The sequence below is a fragment of the Salvelinus fontinalis genome, chromosome 27 (assembly GCF_029448725.1).
Source record: "Salvelinus fontinalis isolate EN_2023a chromosome 27, ASM2944872v1, whole genome shotgun sequence".
Classification (NCBI taxonomy): domain Eukaryota; kingdom Metazoa; phylum Chordata; class Actinopteri; order Salmoniformes; family Salmonidae; genus Salvelinus; species Salvelinus fontinalis.
In genome coordinates, this window is record NC_074691.1 from 14,939,901 (window position 1) to 14,961,532 (window position 21,632).

Consider the following 21,632-nt stretch of genomic DNA (forward strand, 5'->3'; position numbering starts at 1 on the left):
CTCAAGATATTGTATATGGCTTCAGGGTCTCTGATGGTTTCCACGGAGCCCAATTCTGACTATGTCTTTAGCCCGCTCCATCAGTCTATCCTGTATCTCTTGCCCCTGTTCTGATATACTGCATCCCTTCTTTTTCAAGTAAGCTTGCATAAGTTCTTGCCATTCAGTCACTGTGCACCGGTCTGTGCTATTACCCCGGAAGTGGGGTGGTTCTCTGACGTCTGACTTCAGAATTAGGTTGACCTTTGACCAATCGGGTATTTCTACTATTGGTTGGGGAGGGGGAGTGCTTGGACCAGCCCCTGCTAGACGAGCGGCAACTTGATTTCCTATTTCACTGTCCAGTTGTTTGACTAACTCTGCTAGGCCTTGCAATTGGGTTCGGTTTTCATTTTCACCCCATATGGCCTTCTGCACCCAGATGAAAGCACCCAGATGAAAGCACCCAGATGAAGCACCCAGATGAAATAAAATACATTTAATGAAACAAACCCGAAGATGTTAACATCATTCAGCTACTGTAGATGGCGACCTAACATCAACAGGCAGCACCAGTAGCGCAACAATTAAAAATAGACACCAAAAGTAAAGTTCCTGGCGATCATAGCGATCTGACTCCCCCTTTCTGTCTGAACTTGGAATATTCCTGTTTGCGGTCTTGGGCCACTGACCCTCAACCTGGTTGTTCTGTCTTGCGTTGTGTACAATTCTAATAATTTGAAGTTTGATGGAATAACTCTCCTACATAAGGATGAAATAGTATAGACCCCTTGGCAGTACACGACACACTGACATCATGCACAGATGCGCGCAAATCTTGGCTGCAGTAAGAAAGCCATCACCATCAATATAGCCTAGAGTTACATTTTTATTATTTGGGGTTCTCATATTCTTACATTTATGTTTGATTATTGCTTGAACAGTCGCTAAGATTATATTTGGTATTGATCTTTGCAAAATAACTTAATGCAGCAGTTGTTAGCTAGAATGCTAACATTCATTGACAGGCTGTAGCAAAATAGCCATTTTACTGATTGAGGTTGAAGTGTTTAAAATATATGTAATGCAGTTGATTTGCGATGTTGACACAACATTATATTAAGCAGGACGTTCATATGAGCCTTAAAATCCAATCAATCCAAAAGTAGTATGAAATGCACTCATAAGCAACATGTAAATAGAAGCTCTCTTTTGCTGGCATTCTATAAGAACTGTGTTCTGCCACCAACAATGTTTGCAAACACAGAAAGGGGTCTATACATTTACTTATAAAATAGCGTGCAGAACGCATCACAAGCATATGCAAATTGAGTGTGTAGCTTTTGTGATTCTGTGTGTTGTTCTTGACTTCGTTTCACACTGGCTATTTTGGCACTGTGTTTCTGGGGCTTGCCTGAAGTCTGTGCTAACCCTGCTCCAGAGCAGGGCCAGCTAGCCGTGAGCTAAGGTTGGTGCTAGCCCAAGAATGCACAAGTGTGAACAGACGCTTATCCCAAGGCTAAAATGTCCTTAGCCCTGGGCTAAGGACGTGCAGTGTGAACTCGAGACAGTCAGACAGACCTGCGTAGCGGATCAGACTTTGTTTACATAAGACAACACCTAATGCATTTTTTGAACTTAAGAAATTTGGCACCAAACACCTAAACTCCGTGTTCCCAAACTCGGTCCTGGGGACTACAAGGGGTGCCCTTTGGGGGTTTTGCCCTAGCACTTTACAGCTGATTCAATTAATTGACTCATCAATATTTGATTATTTGAATCAGCTGTGTAGTGCTAAGGCCAAAACCAAAACGTGTACCCCTTGGATTCCCGAGGACCGAGTTAGGGAAACGCTGCCTTAGCTATATGTAAAATTGCACCACTAAAAATGTCCAAATTAATTACAGCTTTCTTGAGTTATTCATTCTGACTATTTTGAGGAAGTGATTCTGGTTAGTTGCTATGGTGTCTCATGCGGGACAAATATCCAAAACTGCCACATCGAACCACCACACCCCCAAGACGGAAATTTAGTTTTTCATAATGGGCAACAGAGAAACACATGAGGAATCGGAATGTTCAGTCGTTCTTTAATGTGCTCGACTGTTGTATTTGTTGTGATGCTTTCCCAAATCGTGTGTGCTTGTTTAGTGACATCTACTGGCACATGCATCATATTAAGAAACATTTATATGGAGCATAGGCTACAGTGCAGTGCACTTGGGGCAAATCGATACTTTATAATTTACAATCAGGAAAGCACATTTGCAATTATGTAATATTCACAGTGCTTTGCCATGACTGATTAATACGAATGAAGCCATTTTATGCTAAACGTATTCGTCTCTGTCTATCCATGCAGAGCTCTGCAGTCTGCAGTGCCAATGGAAGTGGTTACAGCTGTGAGTTGCATTTGAACGTTTATTTAATAAATTGGCAACGACTGAAACCCCTTCAACTGTAGGCCTATCACAGAAACACCTGCTTTAAATGCCAATGTCTTGGAGAATGTCCATATCAATGTGGTCTACTGTTGTTTTCTATCAGTTTGTGCGTAAAACGGATTCCAATTCAGACCACTCATAGTTAATGCAGGTGTAGGCTATTCTATTTATTGAGCTATAGACCTATGCCTTGTCCTTATGTTTGTGTGTGTTACCTATCGAAGTTACCGCCTAGTGATATATATCACATATGGTATACGTCCGTGGTAGAGCAGTCATTTATGTCCCTCAGGTAGGATTTTGCTTTTTACGCTGACTGATGAGGACAGGAACAGCTGAGTGATTGCGTCGTGTGGGCCACGTGCTCTCTGGATGTTTGCGGGACTGTGTTATCTTTATTTAAGTAATAGTACCTCTGTCCATTATGCTCTCTCTCTATTGACAGATCCAAATGCCTGATCTCATTGATGCTTTGCTTATTGGTTTGTTGTTTGTGCTCTGACAGTACGCGTTCAGTAAAAGAAACGCATCCATCATGGTACTCTTCCAGCAGGTCTCTCCCTGGGAGTGCAAGAGTGGCATGAGCGTAGGACCCAAGCTCTGATTGAGAGGGGGAATGAACAGCACTCCGCCTGGATTACGGTTGGTGTGTGGACTTCATTTTATTGCCTGCTTTGTTTATTTTGTCGTGTTTTCCTGCTGTGTGTTTGCTCTAGCTTGTTGAAACTGAGACAACTTGGTGAATTATCTTTCAGATGTAGGCTACTTACAGTGCAGGGTGTGTATCGCGATGTTCCAACAAGGAGAAGTTCCTTTTGACTGCGTAGTTATATAAATTACTTGTTTGTGTGCCTCATGTCAGTTCAAATATGTCAGTGAAATTATTCCGAGTTAATTTACTCAAAGATTATAAAAGTTTCGCTGAAGTATGTATTTTATAAATGCTCCTTTGTCAGAAGCTGTTTAGTAGCTCCTAAATCACTTCTCTACAATTATCATTTCAAATGTCATCCGTGAAATTAAAAACTAATGGAGGTGGAAATTGACATGCAAATTCTTTAGATGGAGTTATAAAACTAACTTTTAAACACAATGTATCTCATATTGTTCAGTTGGAAGCTCAGAATAACACTCAAGTGCGACTATTGTATTTTACTATTTAGTTTTCTCTCCTATTGTGTTTTACAAATAATTTTTTTCGCTGACTTTGTTCAATGGGGATTATGGGCCGAACACATGCCCCGTGCCTTTGTTTTTCCTTTCTGTTGTCTTTTTTCTACTGAGTGGGTAAATTGATGAAGGCACCACGGATAAAAGACAAATATGCATTGACAAGGGCTTTCGGGCAAAAGGTCATTAGGAGCTTCAGACTTATAGTTGGCTTTGCCTGATGCCAGCAGATTGACAATGACCCCCAGGTTACAATAATTGAACTGGGAGAATAGCAGCCAAGTCATGTCTTTAAACTACATTAAGAACTTTTACGAAGGATGTGTAAGTATTGTGATACCAAGAATATATAGAATATTGGACGATGGTCGTGGTCACTTTGAGCCCAGTGAGTTTTCTGAATTATTCATTCATATCATCTACCTGTACAATAGAGTGGATAGACTGTTGCATTTGTTGATAGATGACTAAGTATTACATATAGCAAAGTAAATATCCTACTTTCAGAATAGGTTTGTGTTTGAAACATGACAGATAACCTATTACCAAAATACTCCATGCATTACTGATTAATAAGCATGTTTGAAATTGTTTAATTTAGATCTGATATTTGGTCCATCTGCAATTTTTTCATGAGGGTGGTGTATTCCAATGTGTCATCTGTTCACAAATGTTTGTGTAATTCATGAAATGATAATCATACTTCTGCTTCCTCAATCAGTTTTCACACAATTTTTTATCTTTTAGAAACAAATGCTGTTTTAAAGCGTTTTTCTGTGTCTGTGTGTTTGTTTTAGCTCAGGCCTCCGACAGTGATAGGCCAGTTCCACACACTGTTCTTTGGCTCTGTTCGGATGTTCTTTCTGGGCGTCCTGGGCTTTGCAGTCTATGGCAATGAAGCTCTCCATTTCAGCTGTGATCCAGACAGGAGGGAGTTAAATCTCTACTGTTACAACCAATTTAGGCCGATAACACCTCAGGTAAGACAGCTTCCTGCATTAACTTATCTGATATTAGAATACAAGCTAGACAGAAACTATTGGTAATATGTCAGGATCCACAAACAGTTGTGAATTTTCACTCTACCATCGTTATAATATTCTGATGATATTGTATAATGTGATTTAAACCCAACAGTATTCATTCCAATCATTAAGTTCCAGTTGAAGTCAATGTAAACAACAACGTCATTAACAGAGGGACTCAAAGTTGTGCTGTTGTTCAATGTGGACTTGTGAATAGGTTGTTTTTCCACTAGCCAGAATGTTATTCTGCTTGCAGGTATTCTGGGCATTGCAGTTGGTAACTGTTTTAGTCCCTGGAGCTGTATTTCATCTCTATGCTGCCTGTAAAAACATTGACCAGGAGGAAATCCTTCAGAGACCTACATACACTGTCTTCTACATCATCTCTGTCCTACTAAGAATTATTCTGGAAGTCATCGCTTTTTGGTTGCAGAGCCATCTCTTTGGTTTCCAGGTTCACCCACTCTACATGTGTGATGCCAGTGCCCTAGAAAAGACGTTCAATGTCACAAAATGCATGGTGCCAGAACACTTTGAAAAGACCATATTTTTAAGTGCAATGTACACTTTCACTGGGATCACGGTGCTGCTGTGTGTTGCTGAGATATTTGAGATACTCTGTAGGAGATTGGGTTATTTGACCAATCAATGACCTGTGTGTTATTTGCTACAGAGTAATTGGTCATATTTCAAATTTCTGTGTCTATCCAGGTCTCGCATGGACACCAAGGCCGAAAACTACATACCTCTGCTTTCTTTTGTTGGGAGTCGACACTCAGACACTTCTTTCCATAATCCCATTGTTTAAGTCAAGTCACACAGATTTAAACCTTATTTTGTCAATAGACTAATGATATTGTTGTGACAAATGCAGCTTTCAATCATTGGCCCACATAAGAAAGAAATGTGTTACCAGTAATTCTAATATTTTCCACATCCATACTTCAGTATTTGTACCCAGTGAAAAGTGTTATAGCATTGTTGTAGTCTTCTTAGGGGCCTATAGACAAACCTACATCCCACAGTAATGTAATCTAATTGTCCAGTACAACATATGGCCAATGTCGTGTCATCAATGGTAACATCCTGATACCCTACGACACAAGCTGAAAATGGGTCATTTTAAGGCATTTGGACTATGCCTTCAGATGAAAAAAAGGCAGGCAAAAATTTCACCTAATGAAGCTTAGATTTGATTTCAATATTTGGCCTTTATTATTTTTAGTTCATAATAAATTAGTAATTGTACATTTGTATGAATTGAAGTTCCGGACTATATAAAGGTTCTCAAATTAGTTTTAAATTTGAACGATTTTTTGCACATCCTTTGATTGTGAAATTAAGGTTTTGAAATACTATATATTGGAATGGTATCAATAACAGTTAAAGAAGATGGGTTTCCATGCTACCAGATTTATCATGCAGATTCTGCACATCACTGTAGATTTAAGTGTATATGCTGATAAGTTGCTGGTCACAGTGTGAATAGTTAACTCATATATTTGACTATTTTAAGACCCTTTTCATAGCTTGTAGTATTATGCTTTTGATTTTACCCTGTGCTGTTGCTGTACTGAAAATGATTACCTCTTTTGTTTTGTATCTGTAAGTTATTATCAGGCATCCATCCAACTTTTGTTATTATTTTCAGCTAAATGTATCATCTCAGGTACAATATGGCATACTGCTTTCTGGTATTTGTGACAGCTGGATAGTTTTAAAGTTTGCCTCTTTCATTTTGTATAAAAAGCTGCGGTAACTGTTAAAAGAAGCAATGACATTCATTTGGTTGTCAGTAAATCTGAGGAGTATTTTGGGGAAGTGGGATCAATTAGTTATCAAGCTAATTCCGGTATACACAGTCTGAAATTCTGCGGATTGTATTGTTGAAAGAGATGTTGAACTTGAAATAAGCTCAAATCCAGTTACCTTTATTAATCAGAAATCAGGCTTGATAGAAACTATGAATATCTAGCTCACAAAGTAATTAGTCTTGCATTCTGAAATACCCCACAAGGACCCATATCTGTTACGTAGGTTTTTTATTTTTACTAATGTTTGCTTGCAATGTTTACATTTCTTAGCGTAATTTCATTACATCTATTGTCTGTTTTGACTGAGTGTTCTTTATAAAATGCATAAAACTTCTCAGCTTTGTTTAATAAAAGGTGCACATTTTATGACCAACTCATATCTTAGGACAATATTGTTGTACAGTATGATGTTTCAAAAAAAAATCTGTTTGTGTTGCTTTTTAGCTCAGGATCAAACATTTTCTTACGTTTCAAAAGTATCAGTTAGATGATTTCTTTGTTGTTGTTAGAGGTGGTGCTATGCTGCAGCTTTTTTGTACTGACATTTTTTTGTATTGACAAAGCAATCCTACAATAACAGGACAGCTGCATCCCCAGTTTCAGTTGTTTTCTATACATACCCAGTGTTTATGATAGCCCCATGCTATCTCTTGGGGGGGGGGGGAGGTGAATATGCAGTGTAATCACAGCAGATCATTGTGGTGTCGAACAACTCCCCAAAACACAAGCTGCATGCAGTTCCTTGATGACAGTTTACTGCACAGGTATGCCATAATTCTCATTGATTGTTATTACATTCATATTATAATATTGTTGGCTACACAGCTCTTGAGATTACAAGTGGTATGCATTGCAGTACACAGTAATGAATATATCAATATGATGCTGTTTTGCTTTGATAGTCCTCCGGTCCTGGAGATGGCGCTATACGTATTGAACAAGGAGCAGAAGAATTCTTCGATATTAGGAACACTTTTTAGAGCTAACTAACGATCCACATTTCGATTGTTGGTTAATCTGTTATAGTTAGTGTTATTGATATTCTTAGAGATGGCTCTTCCACCACAGCTAAAAGCCATTCAGCACTATCTAAGAACTGCACAGGAACATGAGAAGAGGGATCCTGTCGTGGCTTATTACTGTGAGTTTGTACTAGCCAACTCGGCTGACGTTAGTTGCCAATCATCTGTAAACGTATCGGCATAACTATGCATCGTCAAGTCAAATAGCTAACGTTAGGTAACTAACTATTGCGAACATGTAAATCCGTAATGTTATGAGATACGTAGAGAGGTAGCTAGCTAACGTTAGCTATGGAATCATAACACCAGGTAGTTAATGGTAGCGGCTAACGAATTATCTTGCGAGCTACAACTTTGACAAGTTGTCTTGCCTACAGTCTTACTAGTGGGTAGCTAAGTAAACGCACTTCCTGGACCTTTGCTTGCCTCCGTCGGCTTTTTGCTTCCACAAAAGTAGTCGAGGTGCATAGCATTTATTACTAGTTAATGTTAGTTGTTAGCCAACTGGTTTAGAAAGGTCAGCTTTAGACAATGCTCAAAGTAACATTAGTAGCTAACGTTAGCTAGCTAACATGCTTTGCCACCTTTGCGAAAAAGCAGTTTATATGGTAAGATCATGGCTGGTTATTTGGCTTGCCAGACAGCGTAAGGAAGATATGTGCCTAACGTTGGGTACATTTTGTGACATTCCCTTTTCTCTAGAAGAATAAACATAACAAAACGTCCTCAAATTACTTGATTTAGCCCTCTCCTGCAACCTAAAATGCTTTCTGATGGATTGCCGGTAGTTTATTTACACAAATGACGTTATGCCTTCAAAATATTATGACCCACAGCCACCTAAATTTAAAACGGGATACTTCGGGATTTTGTCATTGATGCCCGTTATCTACTTCCCCAGAGTTAGATTAACTTGTGGATACCATTTTTATGTATCGGTGTCCAGTATAAAGGAAGTTGTTTTGTATGCTGATTATTCAATACAATAACAAGTTAAAGTTGATAAGAATGTCTTTACTTCAGCATCTTTGGGTAGCATGCGTACAGCTCCATTCAGTGCGTAAAGCCTAATTTAGCTCACTCCTCACTACAGTAAAATACACAACAGCAGCGCCATCTATTGGCGTGGCAATATCTCGTAACAGAAGTTAGAGGTAGTTTCGCAAACCAATGCTAACTAGCGTTAACGTACTAGCAGATACCCATAGACTTCCAGCAATTGCACTTACGCCAGTTAGCAATAGAGCTAGCGCTACTTAGCAACGTCTTTCAAACTGCACGCAGAGACATAAAAATGATATCCACGAGTCCATCTGACTGGCTGGGGAAGTTGCGTTAGGCTCTCAGGACAAAATCATGCAAAGTTTAGTAACCAAGATATATCCACTATAATAATGTATTACATTTGTAAAGTGCTTTTCATTACACAATAATATATATATATACAACAATTTTAAACGGTCCTTGGCTTGTGTGGTTACATGTGGTCTGCGGTTGTGAGGCCAGTTGGACGCACTGCCAAATTCTCTAAATGTATGTAGGAGATGTAGGAGTCAGTTTATGGTAGAGAAATATACATTCAAATCTCTGGCAACAGCTCTGGTGGACATTCCTACAGTCAGCATGCCAATTGCATGCTATTTTTTTTAATTTATTCATTTTTATTTCAGCTCATGAAATATGGGACCAACACTTTACACGTTGCGTTTATATTTTTGTTCGGAATGTGTGTGTCGACAATTCCATGGTAACAGAATGACGCCAAGACTTGAAAATGTGTCACTTTAAAATGATGCCAAACAAAAGCCATTGATTACAAAATTAAACAAACCATACAACTCTGTGCACAAGGACACATTTTGCTCAAGGACTAATTTAAAAAATGTCCAGTAAAAATTTTGCAAAAAAATACATTTACTCAAGGACAGGGCAGATGTAAAGTTTGGTAACAGAATGATGGTTAAATATCCCAAAATTTGATTTGACCATGTTTTCCAAAAACTGTTAAATATCTACTCCGAATCTAGATTCAAAGATGTCTGCAGAAGGAATGGGGAGTCAGCTATAATGACACCTTAAATTTAACTTCTTTTGGTTATTGAACACTCTATCAGAATGACATCATGGGTCCCTGATTTGTACTATACAGAAATGCATAGTTATGAATGTAATTTTCTTCATGGGGATGTGTCCTGAATAGCTACACAAACATTGAAAAATGTAATATCCTCCTTTGCATGTTTGGGTATTGTTACAAAACCAATAACTAGCCTACGGATATTGTTGCACTCGCTTTGTCTAGGACTCCTAGGCCTAGTTACGTGGTCTGTAACCTGAAAGAATGTGTGTGCTTTTATGAGAAATCAACGTTTGAGTACTGTGATGGATGTACATCTACCCAGGAGACAGCTACCTTACCTCAAGTCCAGGGCCAGCTCCGTCTTGACCTCTGGGTCGGCCAGTCCAAGTGCATTATTATTGTTCAGATGGGGACCATTCATATGTACAAAAACCAAACTACAGAAAGACTCGCTCTCACACACACACACCTTAATTGGCAGAACCTGAGTTCAGTAAATTATGGTGTACTGTACTCTACTGCAGGGATTCCCAAACTTTTTTGGCTCTCGGTCCCAGTACGCGCCTTCCCCCCGACACACATTCATTTATAATATCTATTATTGAAAGCCCTAAAACTTTACATTGATGTATACACAGAAATATTTGTTTGCATTCACTTCACACTTGTATTTGGCCATTTACAGTGCCTTCAGAAAGTATTCATGCCCCTTGACTTATTCCACATTTTGTTGTGTTACAGCCTGAATTCAAAATAAATTAAATCAAAAATCTCACCTGTCTACACACTACCCCATAATGACAAAGTGAAAACATGTTTTTAGAAGTTTTTGCAAATTGAATGAGAATTAAATTCAGAAATCTCATTTACGTAAGTATTCACACCACTGAGTCAATACTTTGTGGAAGCATCTTTGGCAGCGATTTACAGCTGTGAGTCTTTTTGGGTAAGTCTCTAAGAGCTTTCCTCTCCTGGATTGTGCAACATTTGCCCATTATTCTTAAATAAATTCTTTAAGCTCTGTCAAATTGGTTGTTGATCATTGCTAGACCATTTTAATGTCTTGCTGTACATTGTCATGTAGAACCATTCCCTGTCTTCTTGGTGAGCAACTCTAATGTAGATTTGGCCTCGTGTTTTAGGTCATTGTCCTGCTGAACGGTTAATTCATCTCCCAGTGTCTGGTGGAAAGCAGACTGAACCAGGTTTTCCTCTAGAAATGTTCCTGTGCTTAGCTCCATTCCATTCATTTTTTTATCCTGGAAAAACTCCCAAGTCCTCAACGATTACAAGCATACCCATAACATGATGCAGCCACCTCTATGCTTGAAAATATGGAGAGTGGTACTCAGTAATACGTTCTATTGGATTTGCCCCTAACAACACTTTATAATATTCAGGACAAAAAGTTAATTGGTTTGCCACATTTGTTGCAGTATTACTTTAGTGCCTTGTTGCAAACAGGATGCATGTTTAGGAATATTGTTATTCTGTACAGGCATACTTATTTTCACTCAGTCAATTAGGTTAGTATTGTGGAGTAACTACAATGTTGTTGATCCATCCTCAGTTTTCTCCTATCACAATCATTAAACTCTTAACTCATGGTGAAATCCCTGAGCGGTTTCCTTCCTCTCCAGCCACTGAGTTGGGAAGGATGCCTGTATCTTTGTAGTGACCGGGTGTATTGATACACCATCCAAAGTGTAATGAATAACTTAACCATTCTCAAAGGGTTATTCAGTGTCTGCTTCTTTTATTTATTTGTACACATCTACCCTTTGAGGAATTGGAAAACCTCGCTGGTCTTTGGTTGAGGGACCTTACAAATGTGTGGGGTACAGAGATGAGGTTAAACACTATTATTGCACACCGAGTGAGTCCATGCAACTTATTCTGTGACTTGTTAAGCATATTTTTACTCCTGAACTTATTTATGCTTGCCATGAGAAAGGGTTGAATACTTATTGACTTAACATTTTGAAAAACTATGACACTATGACATTATGGGGTATTGTGTGTAGGCTGGTGACAATTTTATTTTATCCATTTTAAATTCAGCCTGTTTATTTTTAATTAACCATTACTTAACTAGGCAAGTCAGTTAAGAACCAATTCTTATTTACAATGACAGCCTAGGAACAGTGGGTTAACTGCCTTGTTAAGGGGCAGAACAACCTTTTTTTTTACTTTGTCAGCTCGGGGGATCAACTCTAGCACTAACATCGAGTGGCTGCTGCCAACATAATGACTCAACTTCAGCTCACTTTAATAATGGAAATTGATGGAAATTGATCAAAAATGTATGACTAGCCACTTTAAACAATGCCACTTAATATAATGTATATACTGTACTCTATCATCTACTGCATCTTGCCATCTTTATGTAATACATGTATCACTAGCCACTTTAAACTATGCACTTTTATGTTTACATACCCTACATTACTCATCTCATATGTATATACTGTACTCGATACCATCTACTGCATCTTGCCTATGCCGTTCTGTACCATCACTCATTCATATATCTTTATGTACATATTATTTATCCCTTTACACTTGTGTGTATAAGGTAGTAGTTGTGGAATTGTTAGGTTAGATTACTCGTTGGTTATTACTGCATTGTCGGAACTAGAAGCACAAGCATTTCGCTACACTCGCATTTCGCTACACTCGCATTAACATCTGCTAACCATGTGTATGTGACAAATACAATTTGATTTGTTAGCAACCTTTCGATTTCTGTCTCAACGCTCTAACCACTAGGCTACCTGCCGCCCCAACGGAACAAAATCTGGAAAAAGTCAAAGGGTGTGAATTCTTTCTGAAAGCACTATACATGGGTAATTACCAGAATCTCTCTATTCATCAACCTATTCTTAATCCATCTATACTCTCTAGAATTAATGAGATGGCTGAGCCTGATGCTGGGAGCCTGATGCTGGGAAGACAGCATTTGTATGCTGGGCTTTATGCTTGACCCGGATAAACATAGTTAATCTTCCACTCGTGAGTCGTGATCATTGTTTGATTTTAATGTATGTAAGTGCGGAAAAAGTAGTTTCATAGAGATGGGTCGACACTGAAAGAATAAATTAATCCTATGCGATTTCAGATAATCCCGGGTATTCTCCTGCGATTGACAGACAGAATTCATCCAGTGAGACAAAAGCTGTGCACAGGGTCCTGCCACTGGATAGGTCCAGGAGTGAGTCTTGTAGCTCAGATGACCGGTAGATGACCGGTAGCTGGCAGCGATAGTGGCAATTAGCGATTGTTGGATCCAGTCGTGGTTTTTATGTCTCTTCAATTGAATGTACCTCCTGAAATGTCCAATAAGTCCCTGGAGGTGATGAGTGATCCTTGCTTTTGTCGCATCATCCTGGTGCAGTTCATTCTCAATAAACTTGTGGAGTCTAGTGAACGTCTCCCCACTCCCGTCCTCCACTCGCACTGCCCACCGCTCTAGCTTCTTCACAAACCCCTCGACTTTGTCGGCCAATGACATGTGGCGGCTTTTCGGGCCTTACAGTGACATGTTAAAGTTCATACAGCCTATCAAAAATGTCTGCCAGCCATTTAGTATCAGTCAAGCATTCTACATGGGGGGACTGTATGCAGTAGGAATAGGCACACTTAATCTCTCATTTCAAATAGACGCAGCAGCACTTTACCTTGCGACAACCACCTGACCTCTGTATGCAACCATAATGATTCATGCTCAGATCCCATTTCTTTGCACAGGACAAAAAAGTATTGTATTCATGGGGTGTGCCTTTATGAAGTTGACATTTTTATTTTGTAGCATGCTACTAAGCTCATTATCAAGGGCCTTGGAAGCAAGCGCTTCCCTGTGTATAACGCAATGAGTGAATACTACGTGTGGCACAATGGCTTGTACCTTTTGTCTTCAGACCCTTATGTTTAACCATCGTAGCACCAGCCCCATCTGTATACACGCCCACACAGTTCTCCCAACACAGCCCCTCATCCCACATATTTTCATCAAGGTTGTTGAATATCCTGTCCCGTGCATGTCCTCTTAAGCGTACTGCAAAATAACATATCTTCATGTACAATGAACAAAAATATATACGCATCATCCAACAGGTTCAAAGATTTACTGAGTTACAGTTCATATAAGTAGATTGGTCAATCGAAATAAATTCATTAGGTCCTAATCTATGGATTTCACATGACTGGTAATACAGATATGCAACTGTTGGTCACTGATACCTTAAAAAAAAGGTAGGGGCGTGGATCAGAAAACCAGTCAGTATCTGGTGTGACCACCATTTGCCTCATGCAGCGCAACATCTTCTTCACATAGAGTTCATCGGGCTGTTGATTGTGGAATGTTGTCCCACTCCTCTTCAATGGCTGTGCGAAGTTGCTGGATATTGGCGGGAACTACAACACGCTGTTGTGCACATCAATCCAGAGCATCCCAAACATGATCAATGAGTGACATGTCTGCTGAGTATGCAGGCCACGGAAGAACTGGGATATTTTCAGCTTCCAGGAATTATGTACAGATCCTGGCGACATGGCATTATCATGCTGAAACGTGGTGTTGGCGGCGAATTAATGGCACGACAATTCAAATTGCCATTGATAAAATGTAATTGTGTTTGTTGTCTGTAGCTTATTCCTGCCCATACCATAACCCCACCGCCACCATGGGGCACTCTGTTCACAATGTTGACACACAATGCCATCTGCACGGTACAGTTGAAACCGGGATTAATCCGTGAAGAGCACACTTCTCCAGCATGCCAGTGACCATTTGAAGGTGAACATTTCCCTACTGAAGTCAGTTACGACGCCGAACTGCAGTCGGGTCAAGACCCTAGTGAGGATGACGACGAGCACACAGATGAGACGGTTTCTGACGGTTTGTGCAGAAATTCTTCAGTTGTGCAAACCCAGTTTTATCAGCTGTCCGGGTGGCTTGTCTCAGACGATCTTGCAGGTGAAGAAACCGGATGTGGAGGTCCTGGGCTTGCGTGGTTACACGTGGTCTGTGGTTGTGAGGCTGGTTGGACGTACTGCCCAATTCTCTAAAATGACGTTGGAGTCAGCTTATGGTAGAGAAATTATTCTCTGGCAACAGCTCTGGTGAACATTCCTGCGGTCAGCATGCCAAATGCACACTCCCTCAACTTGAGACATCTGTGGCATTGTGTTTTGTGACAACTGCACATTTTAGAGTGGCCTTTTATTGTCCACAGATGCACCTGTGTAATGATCATGCTGTTTAATCAGCTTCTTGATATGCCACATCTGTCAGGTGGATGGATTGTCTTAGCGAAGGAGAAATCCTCACTAACAGGGATGTAAACTAGTGTGTGCGCACAATTTTAGAGAAATAAGGTTTCTGTGCATATGGAACGTTTCTGGGATCTTTTATTTCAGCTCATGAAACATGGGTCCAACACTTTACATGTTGCGTTTTATATTTTTGTTCAGCATCGGTGTCATTTGTCTTATTTCATGAAACAGTAAGATTAAGGCATCAGACAAGCTCAATGCATATAGTTCGATTTTTTTTTTTTAAACAAATGTGTCTATATAGAAAAATACACGTTTTAAAATTCAGCCCAAACGATTGGTCAAAAGAACAGACAACTTTCGGTCGACCAAGATTTTCTTTAGTCAGCGACAGCCCTAATTGACAGTTGATTAGATTGTTGTAATAGGGAAAGAAGGAAGTGTATTTAAAATGCTTAAATAAAGATTGGCAAAAGGTTTAGCTACCTAAGACTCTTCCTGCATGTTTATGGACGAATGAAGCTGTAGATCAGCACGCAATACGTGTGTGCGTTCTCATATCTCAAATTATGGGCAGATTTGAGTCATATTCATCTTTGTTGCTAGTCTTGCTCTTCTTGTTAGATGTTATGCACATTTTATGGCTTGGTAGCAAATGTCATTGAGCTAGTTTTCATAGTAGCAGTAAACAGCAGCAAGTGATATGAGCGATTGAGAGAGATGTGAAAGGGAGCGGAGTTACAGCCTCGCTCTATCCAATTGTAGCAGTAGGATCAAGTTATAACCCACCCATTTCTTGACAGATAGCTGAACTAGACAATTGAATTGTTTTGAATTTCGTCCGGGCAGCTGAAAAAAAAAATCACATTCTTGATCACGGAAAATGACATAAAAGGACTGCTTTCATAAGCATCTGTGATCACATCATGATGTTACGTTGTACCCATTTGCATTGAATAGATGTTGTTTTATATTCTCAAACCAACAGCAGTGCCTATATGATGTCCTTCCATACAGGCGTGGCATGCTGGAGGGGTGCTTCAATGCAAATGTTGTTGATCAGTAGACTAATATAAGCCCCAAATGGAAGGAAAACAGATTGTCATCTGCAGCACCATAGACTCCAAAACAAGCTCAATAACTCAATGCACACTCCTATTTAATATGCATTCACCTGTGTTGTGAGTTGGCCTATGCCCTCTTAATTTACCCAGTTTATCAAGAAATTTACAATAAAAAAATAAAAAAATACTGTTATGTAGTTTGGTAAAAATGAGGTCAAATGTATTGTTTGATTTTAAAATTGATACATTAATGCAGACATGGCTGTGTCTGAGAAATGTCAACAATATTCAAATGTAATGATTTTGAATATCGGCCCTCACCCTCCTTTGACTCCCAAAAATCGGTATCGGCATCGGCCCTAGCAAATGCACGTTTGTCGTTTCTACCAGGTTACATATAGGGAACCATGTGTAAAATGGACTGTTGGAGAATGGTTCCCTCACTGATCGAGTATACTGTGGCCTTGGTCCCTGCCTGGAAGCTGGAGCCTGATAGGCTCCCATTGAGAGGGGCTGCTGTCTGCGAATACAAGCTTTAACATGGCTCATTACAGAGATACAGTTGCCTGACAATGGCTGCCTTTGGTTGAATGGGATGTGCAGAACATGCTGTGAGGTGGATTAGCCAAATATGCTTGGAAACATGTTTTTCCAGTTTGGTACCGCTGCGCCGTTCCACGGCCCGCCTGGGTCCTTTATTCAAATTGGAATGGCGGGTGTGTTGGTAGAATTGAAAGGAAATTAGTAAAGTAATTGGTGTCCTTTGGATGATGTCTGTCCTGTTTGTTTTGTGTGTACTATTATGAATATTGATCTGCAAAAAAATAATGTTATAGCAGGGGGGATTGTCAGTTGATGGGGTTTAGACAAAGTGTAGTAGTGGTAACTTCGTTTTTTCTTGACTTCCAATATTGTCTGATTTTATTTAGGCTTGTTTGGACTAAAGCAAAGATGGTTGAATGTCTTTCAGCGTCAGAGCTCTTTGTTGCACGGCCAATGTGCGGCAGAGTGGACCATTAATTCAGCATGCCACTGGAGGTCAGCACCAACATGTCTCTGAATGACTCAACCATTGTCTTTGGGAGGCTGTAGAGCTGAGAGCCATAATCACTGACTTCTTCTCTCAAACTGATTCTGCCTTTTGTTTGGAAATCTTATGGTTGAGCAATCCTTCATTGTTATGAATCTATACTGAACAAAAATAGAAATGCAACAATTTCAAAGATTTTACTGAGTTCTAGTTCTTGGAAGAAAATCAGTCAATTGAAATAAATTCATTAGACCCTAATCTATGGATTTCACATGACTGTGCAGGGGTGGTCCTGGGATGGCATAGGCCCATCCAATCGAAATTCGTTTTCCCCACAAGGGTCATTATTGCAGACAGAAATATTCCTAAGGAGTTATAGGCCTACGTTGAGGCGCTCTGCTTGCTCCTCCCTTTTCAACTTCGAGGGTTATGGTAAATAGGGGTACCGACCGACCATCATCAACATCGCTGACTTCAGAGTCAAGCAAAAGCCTGCCCTGCATTAAAGACCATAATTGGTTAAAGAAAATGATGATAAATAAAAAAGTATACCAGTTCAATTTAAGGACCAAACAATTGACAGCCGTGCCATATAGATGGGAATAGATTTTTGACGTACCGATTCCATGGCACATGGTTTATGAAGGGATACGCAAAACGACGCCGGATTCAAAATTATTATACAAAATTCTTGCAACCAATAACATTTTATTTATATGGGGGATACAACTTTCCCAGCTCTGCAGATTTTGCTGCGAAGAGTCAGAATCATTAGATCATTTGTTTTGGTACTGTCCAAATGTAGCTTGTTTTTGGTCACAGGTCCAGGAATGGCTGAAGAATTGCAACATTTACCTGGAGCTAACCCTGCAGATAGCACAAATGGGCGATCTGAAAAGTAATAGTCAATCGATCAATAATATAATAATACTTTCAGCAAAAATTAACAATGAGAATAGAAAGCTTCAGAACTTTTGTGAAACATCACAGCAGTTAAAAAATATATGGCAAATAGAAATCCAATATGGATGGTTTTAAGAGATAGATGGGAGGGGTTGAATGGAGCTGAAGGTTGGGAGTAATAACAACTAATTTCAAGTAGATAACTAATGTAAAAAATACTGTGCCTGTAAAACATGTATAGGTTAAGAACTTTTTTGAAAGAGCACAGTTTGAAAGATATGGCAAATGGAAATCAAACCGGATGGACATCAGAAATTGATAGTTTAGGGTAGAGGAAGGACGAGTAAAAACAAACAAATTAGAACTATTGTAAAATAGACTGTGTCCATAAAATGTATGTATAAGCTGGAAGTAGAAGCCTAAGTGTTGTTATTCACTAGTTTGCTCCAATTGGGGGATGAATGGTAGGGTTGCAGGGTAATAAAGGAAATATATCTACATATAAAATAACTATATATATATATATAATTTTAAAAATGTCTTTCAAAAAAAATAAAAATATGGAGGATTGGAAGTGATGCAGACAATTAGATTGTACTTTCCATCATTGTATCTGTGCTATTAACCCCCCCCCCCCTCAAAACGTGCCAATTTAGCCACTTACAGTTAGTTAGCTGGTGTTCTAAATCCTAGTGTTTCCATTCCCCTTTAACCACCATTATTTAACCCAAGTGCCCCTTTTCTTGACTGTGGCACCTGTATCTTTCCTACTAGTGTAGACCCCTGCACCATGGCACTGTGCTACAATATTCATTTCTGGAAAAGGCTCTCTTTAACATTGTTTTCCCTCCCGCTTCCTGGAGTTCATCAAGCCTTCGGATTGAAATGCAGCTACATAATAACATCCTTGTAGTGAGGAGAGCGAGTACGCAGGCTAGCATTCCAGAATACACAATTCTGTTCTCACTGCAGATGTCAGTGAAAATACTTGGTCACGTCCAAACTGAGGTCTCGGCTCACACAGTTTTACATTTTATGTCTAACGTCAAGCTTGCGTAGGGGATGCATGCCAGGACAAGCATGTATTCTTCCCATTTATAACCATTTAACAAGGATGCTAGTTACATTCTAATATTTTTGAAACCCGAAAGGTTATTGATCGAATGTTATAGGCGGTTTTGTTGCTTCAAGATATATTGACATGGATGTCTTAGTGTAGGAAGGCGTAGTGGTGTTTCAACTACCACCCTCCTGTTTCTGTGAAAGAACCGTTGTAGGGGAAAAATATTAAATGACTGCTTGTAAGACTGGGAAGTATTCTTGAACATTCTCTTCGAAGAGAACTGTCTACAGTAGAGGACACTGATCCCGGGAAAATTGGCTACATAGTGCGTCATACAGGGATGATTTCTGTATTTTGACAATTTAACTATCTTGACAACTTGATTGCTGACAGTCACAAAATGTTTTGCTTATGTCAACAATGGACTAATGAAAAGAGTTATCCTTTAAGCAGCTTTCAATATTTATATATAATCAAAGTAGGCTAGAGGACGAATGACTGCTGCTGACTTGTCTAGTTTTGTGTCACTTTTTAAGTCAACATATCATTGGACACTGTACTTTGTCATTCTCCTACATCTCAGTCTGGGCGAGAGATGATTTTCAAAAACTTGTGAGAGAATGCTGTAACCACTCTGGCCATCCATGTTGTTCCCTTACTCAACATACTCACATAAAAAGTTCTGCCCGTGGCAAAATGATATTTTCCCCCTGAAGTACAGTTGAATTATGGTTTCTATTTTCATGGCCTTGTATCGTGAATGGTCTCACTGTTGCATTGTTTCACGGGAGGAAAATTGGATGTTAAGCTGTATGAGCGTAATGGCTTGACAAAGGATGAGATTGTGGGTGCCCACTGTGATGTGCTGTGACCAACATCATATGAGCAAATTGATCCCCATGGCTTTGGTTGTGGTTAACTGTTTAGGAAATATCGACAGGCATACTTTGGCATAGTTTTGCGAGACATTTTCATTCTCAGCTTGCCATTGTCTGTGGTTAAAGACAGCAAAAAAAATTTTTTCCCCTAAACTTTTTGAACATTGTTCTCAATTATGAATATTCTCCTGTTTTTTGACATGCTTTGTTTTGATAGATGATAGAGGGTGAAGCCCATTAACAATACATGTAATTATGGTGAGCATAGACAATATTTCATATCTAAACTGAACTCAATTGAATGAAATTGAATGCCTTCAGTAACCCTAAAGTAGTGACTGTATTATTATGTTCTGCTTCTGTCTCATAAGTCGGTGACCTTAACCCGTGTCCTTCCGGGGTTTTATGTTCAATTGTCATTTGAATTGAGTCAGTGTTATCGTTGGAGAGATGGAGATAACCATTTAACAGGCCCAGTCTGGCATTTTGGTTCCAGCCTCAGGCTTTTCCTTGTTCATTTTCAATGCCGCAGCATTCAGCCGGCCATACACTATGATGGCATTCCAGGTGGGGTACTGCTGTCAGAAACTTGAGAAACAAAGAACTATATGTATTTTCTCACTCTTTTAGGCCGTATTATTATATAGTTGCCTTGAATGCGGAATTTTGCCTAGATGGCCTAATTTATAATTGAAACAGACTTGCAGTGCATTGGGAAAGTATTCAGACCTCTTCACCTTTTCCACATTTTGTTACGTTACAGCCTTATTCTAAAATTGATTAAATATTTTTTTCCCTCATCAATCTACACATAATACCCCATAATGACAAAGCAGAAATAGGTGTTTGCAAATGCATACATTTTTAAAAACTGAAATATCACATTTGCCTAGTTAAATAAAAGTATTCAGACCTTTTACTCAGTATTTTGTTGAAGCACCTTACAGCCTCGAGTTTTCCTGGGTATGACACTACAAGCTTGGCACACCTGTATTTGGGGAGTTTCTCCCATTCTTCTCTGCAGATCCTCTCGCTCTGTCAGGTTGGATGTGGAGCGTCTCTGCAAAGCTATTTTCAGGTCTTTCCAGGGATGTTCGATCGGGTTCATGTCCGGGCTCTGGCTGGGCCACTCAAGGACATTCAGAGACTTGTCCCCAAGCCACTCTTGCGTTGTCTTGGCTGTGTGCTTAGGGTCGTTGTCCTGTTGGAAGATGAACCTTCGCCCCAGTCTGAGGTCCTGAGCGCTCTGGAGCAAGTTATCATCAAGTATCTCTGTACTTTGCTCCGTTTATCTGTCCCTCAATCCTGACTAGTCTTGCAGTCCCTACCGCTGAAAAACGTCCCATCAGTATGCTTCATCCTAGGGATAGGGCCAGGTTTCCTCCAGATGTGATGCTTGGCATTCAGGCCAAAGTGGTCGTTTCATCAGACCAGATAATCTTGTTTCTCATGGTCTGAGAGTCCTTTAGGTGCCTTTTGGCAAACTCCTAGCGGGCTGTCATGTGCCTTTTACTGAGGAGTGGCTTCCGTCTGGCCACTCTACCATGATTGGTGGAGTGCTGCAGAGATGGTTGTCATTCTGGGAGGTTCTCCCATCTCCACAGAAAAGAACTCTGGAGCTCTGTCAGAGTGACCATCGGGTTTTTGGTCACCTCCCTGACCAAGGCCCTTCTCCCTTGATTGCTCAGTTTGGCCAGGCGGCCAGCTCTAGGAAGAGTCTTGGTGATTCCAAACTTCTTCCATTTAAGAATGATGGCCACTGTGTTCTTGGGGACCTTCAATGCTGCAGACATTTTTTGGTACCCTTCCCCTAATCTGTGCCTCGGCACAATCCTGTCTCGGTGCTCTACGGACAATTGCTTCGACCTCATGGCTGGGGTTTTGCT

General features: G+C 39.9%; 2 protein-coding genes across 8 annotated transcripts in view; both read left to right on the top strand.

The window, feature by feature from the left end:
- Positions 1-6,805, top strand: part of gje1a (gap junction protein epsilon 1a) — a 15,146-nt gene extending 8,341 nt beyond the window's left edge. Inside the window, exons 2-4 of one of the 6 annotated variants that reach the window (XM_055884919.1) lie at positions 2,974-3,065; positions 4,391-4,573; positions 5,330-6,805. In XM_055884919.1, the coding sequence (XP_055740894.1) occupies positions 2,974-3,065; positions 4,391-4,573; positions 5,330-5,413 (359 nt within the window). In that variant the 3' untranslated portion in view covers positions 5,414-6,805. Of the gene's footprint in view, positions 1-2,757; positions 3,070-4,390; positions 4,574-4,874 lie in introns of those variants that run through there. The other 5 variants (XM_055884914.1, XM_055884913.1, XM_055884917.1 and 2 more) reach the window with 5 other exon arrangements.
- Positions 6,806-7,358: 553 nt separating this feature from the next.
- Positions 7,359-21,632, top strand: part of vta1 (vesicle (multivesicular body) trafficking 1) — a 47,248-nt gene continuing 32,974 nt past the window's right edge. For both annotated transcript variants that reach the window (XM_055884920.1, XM_055884921.1), the window contains exon 1: positions 7,359-7,573. In XM_055884920.1, coding sequence (XP_055740895.1) covers positions 7,483-7,573 — 91 coding nt within the window. In that variant the 5' untranslated portion in view covers positions 7,359-7,482. The remainder of the gene's footprint in view (positions 7,574-21,632) is intronic.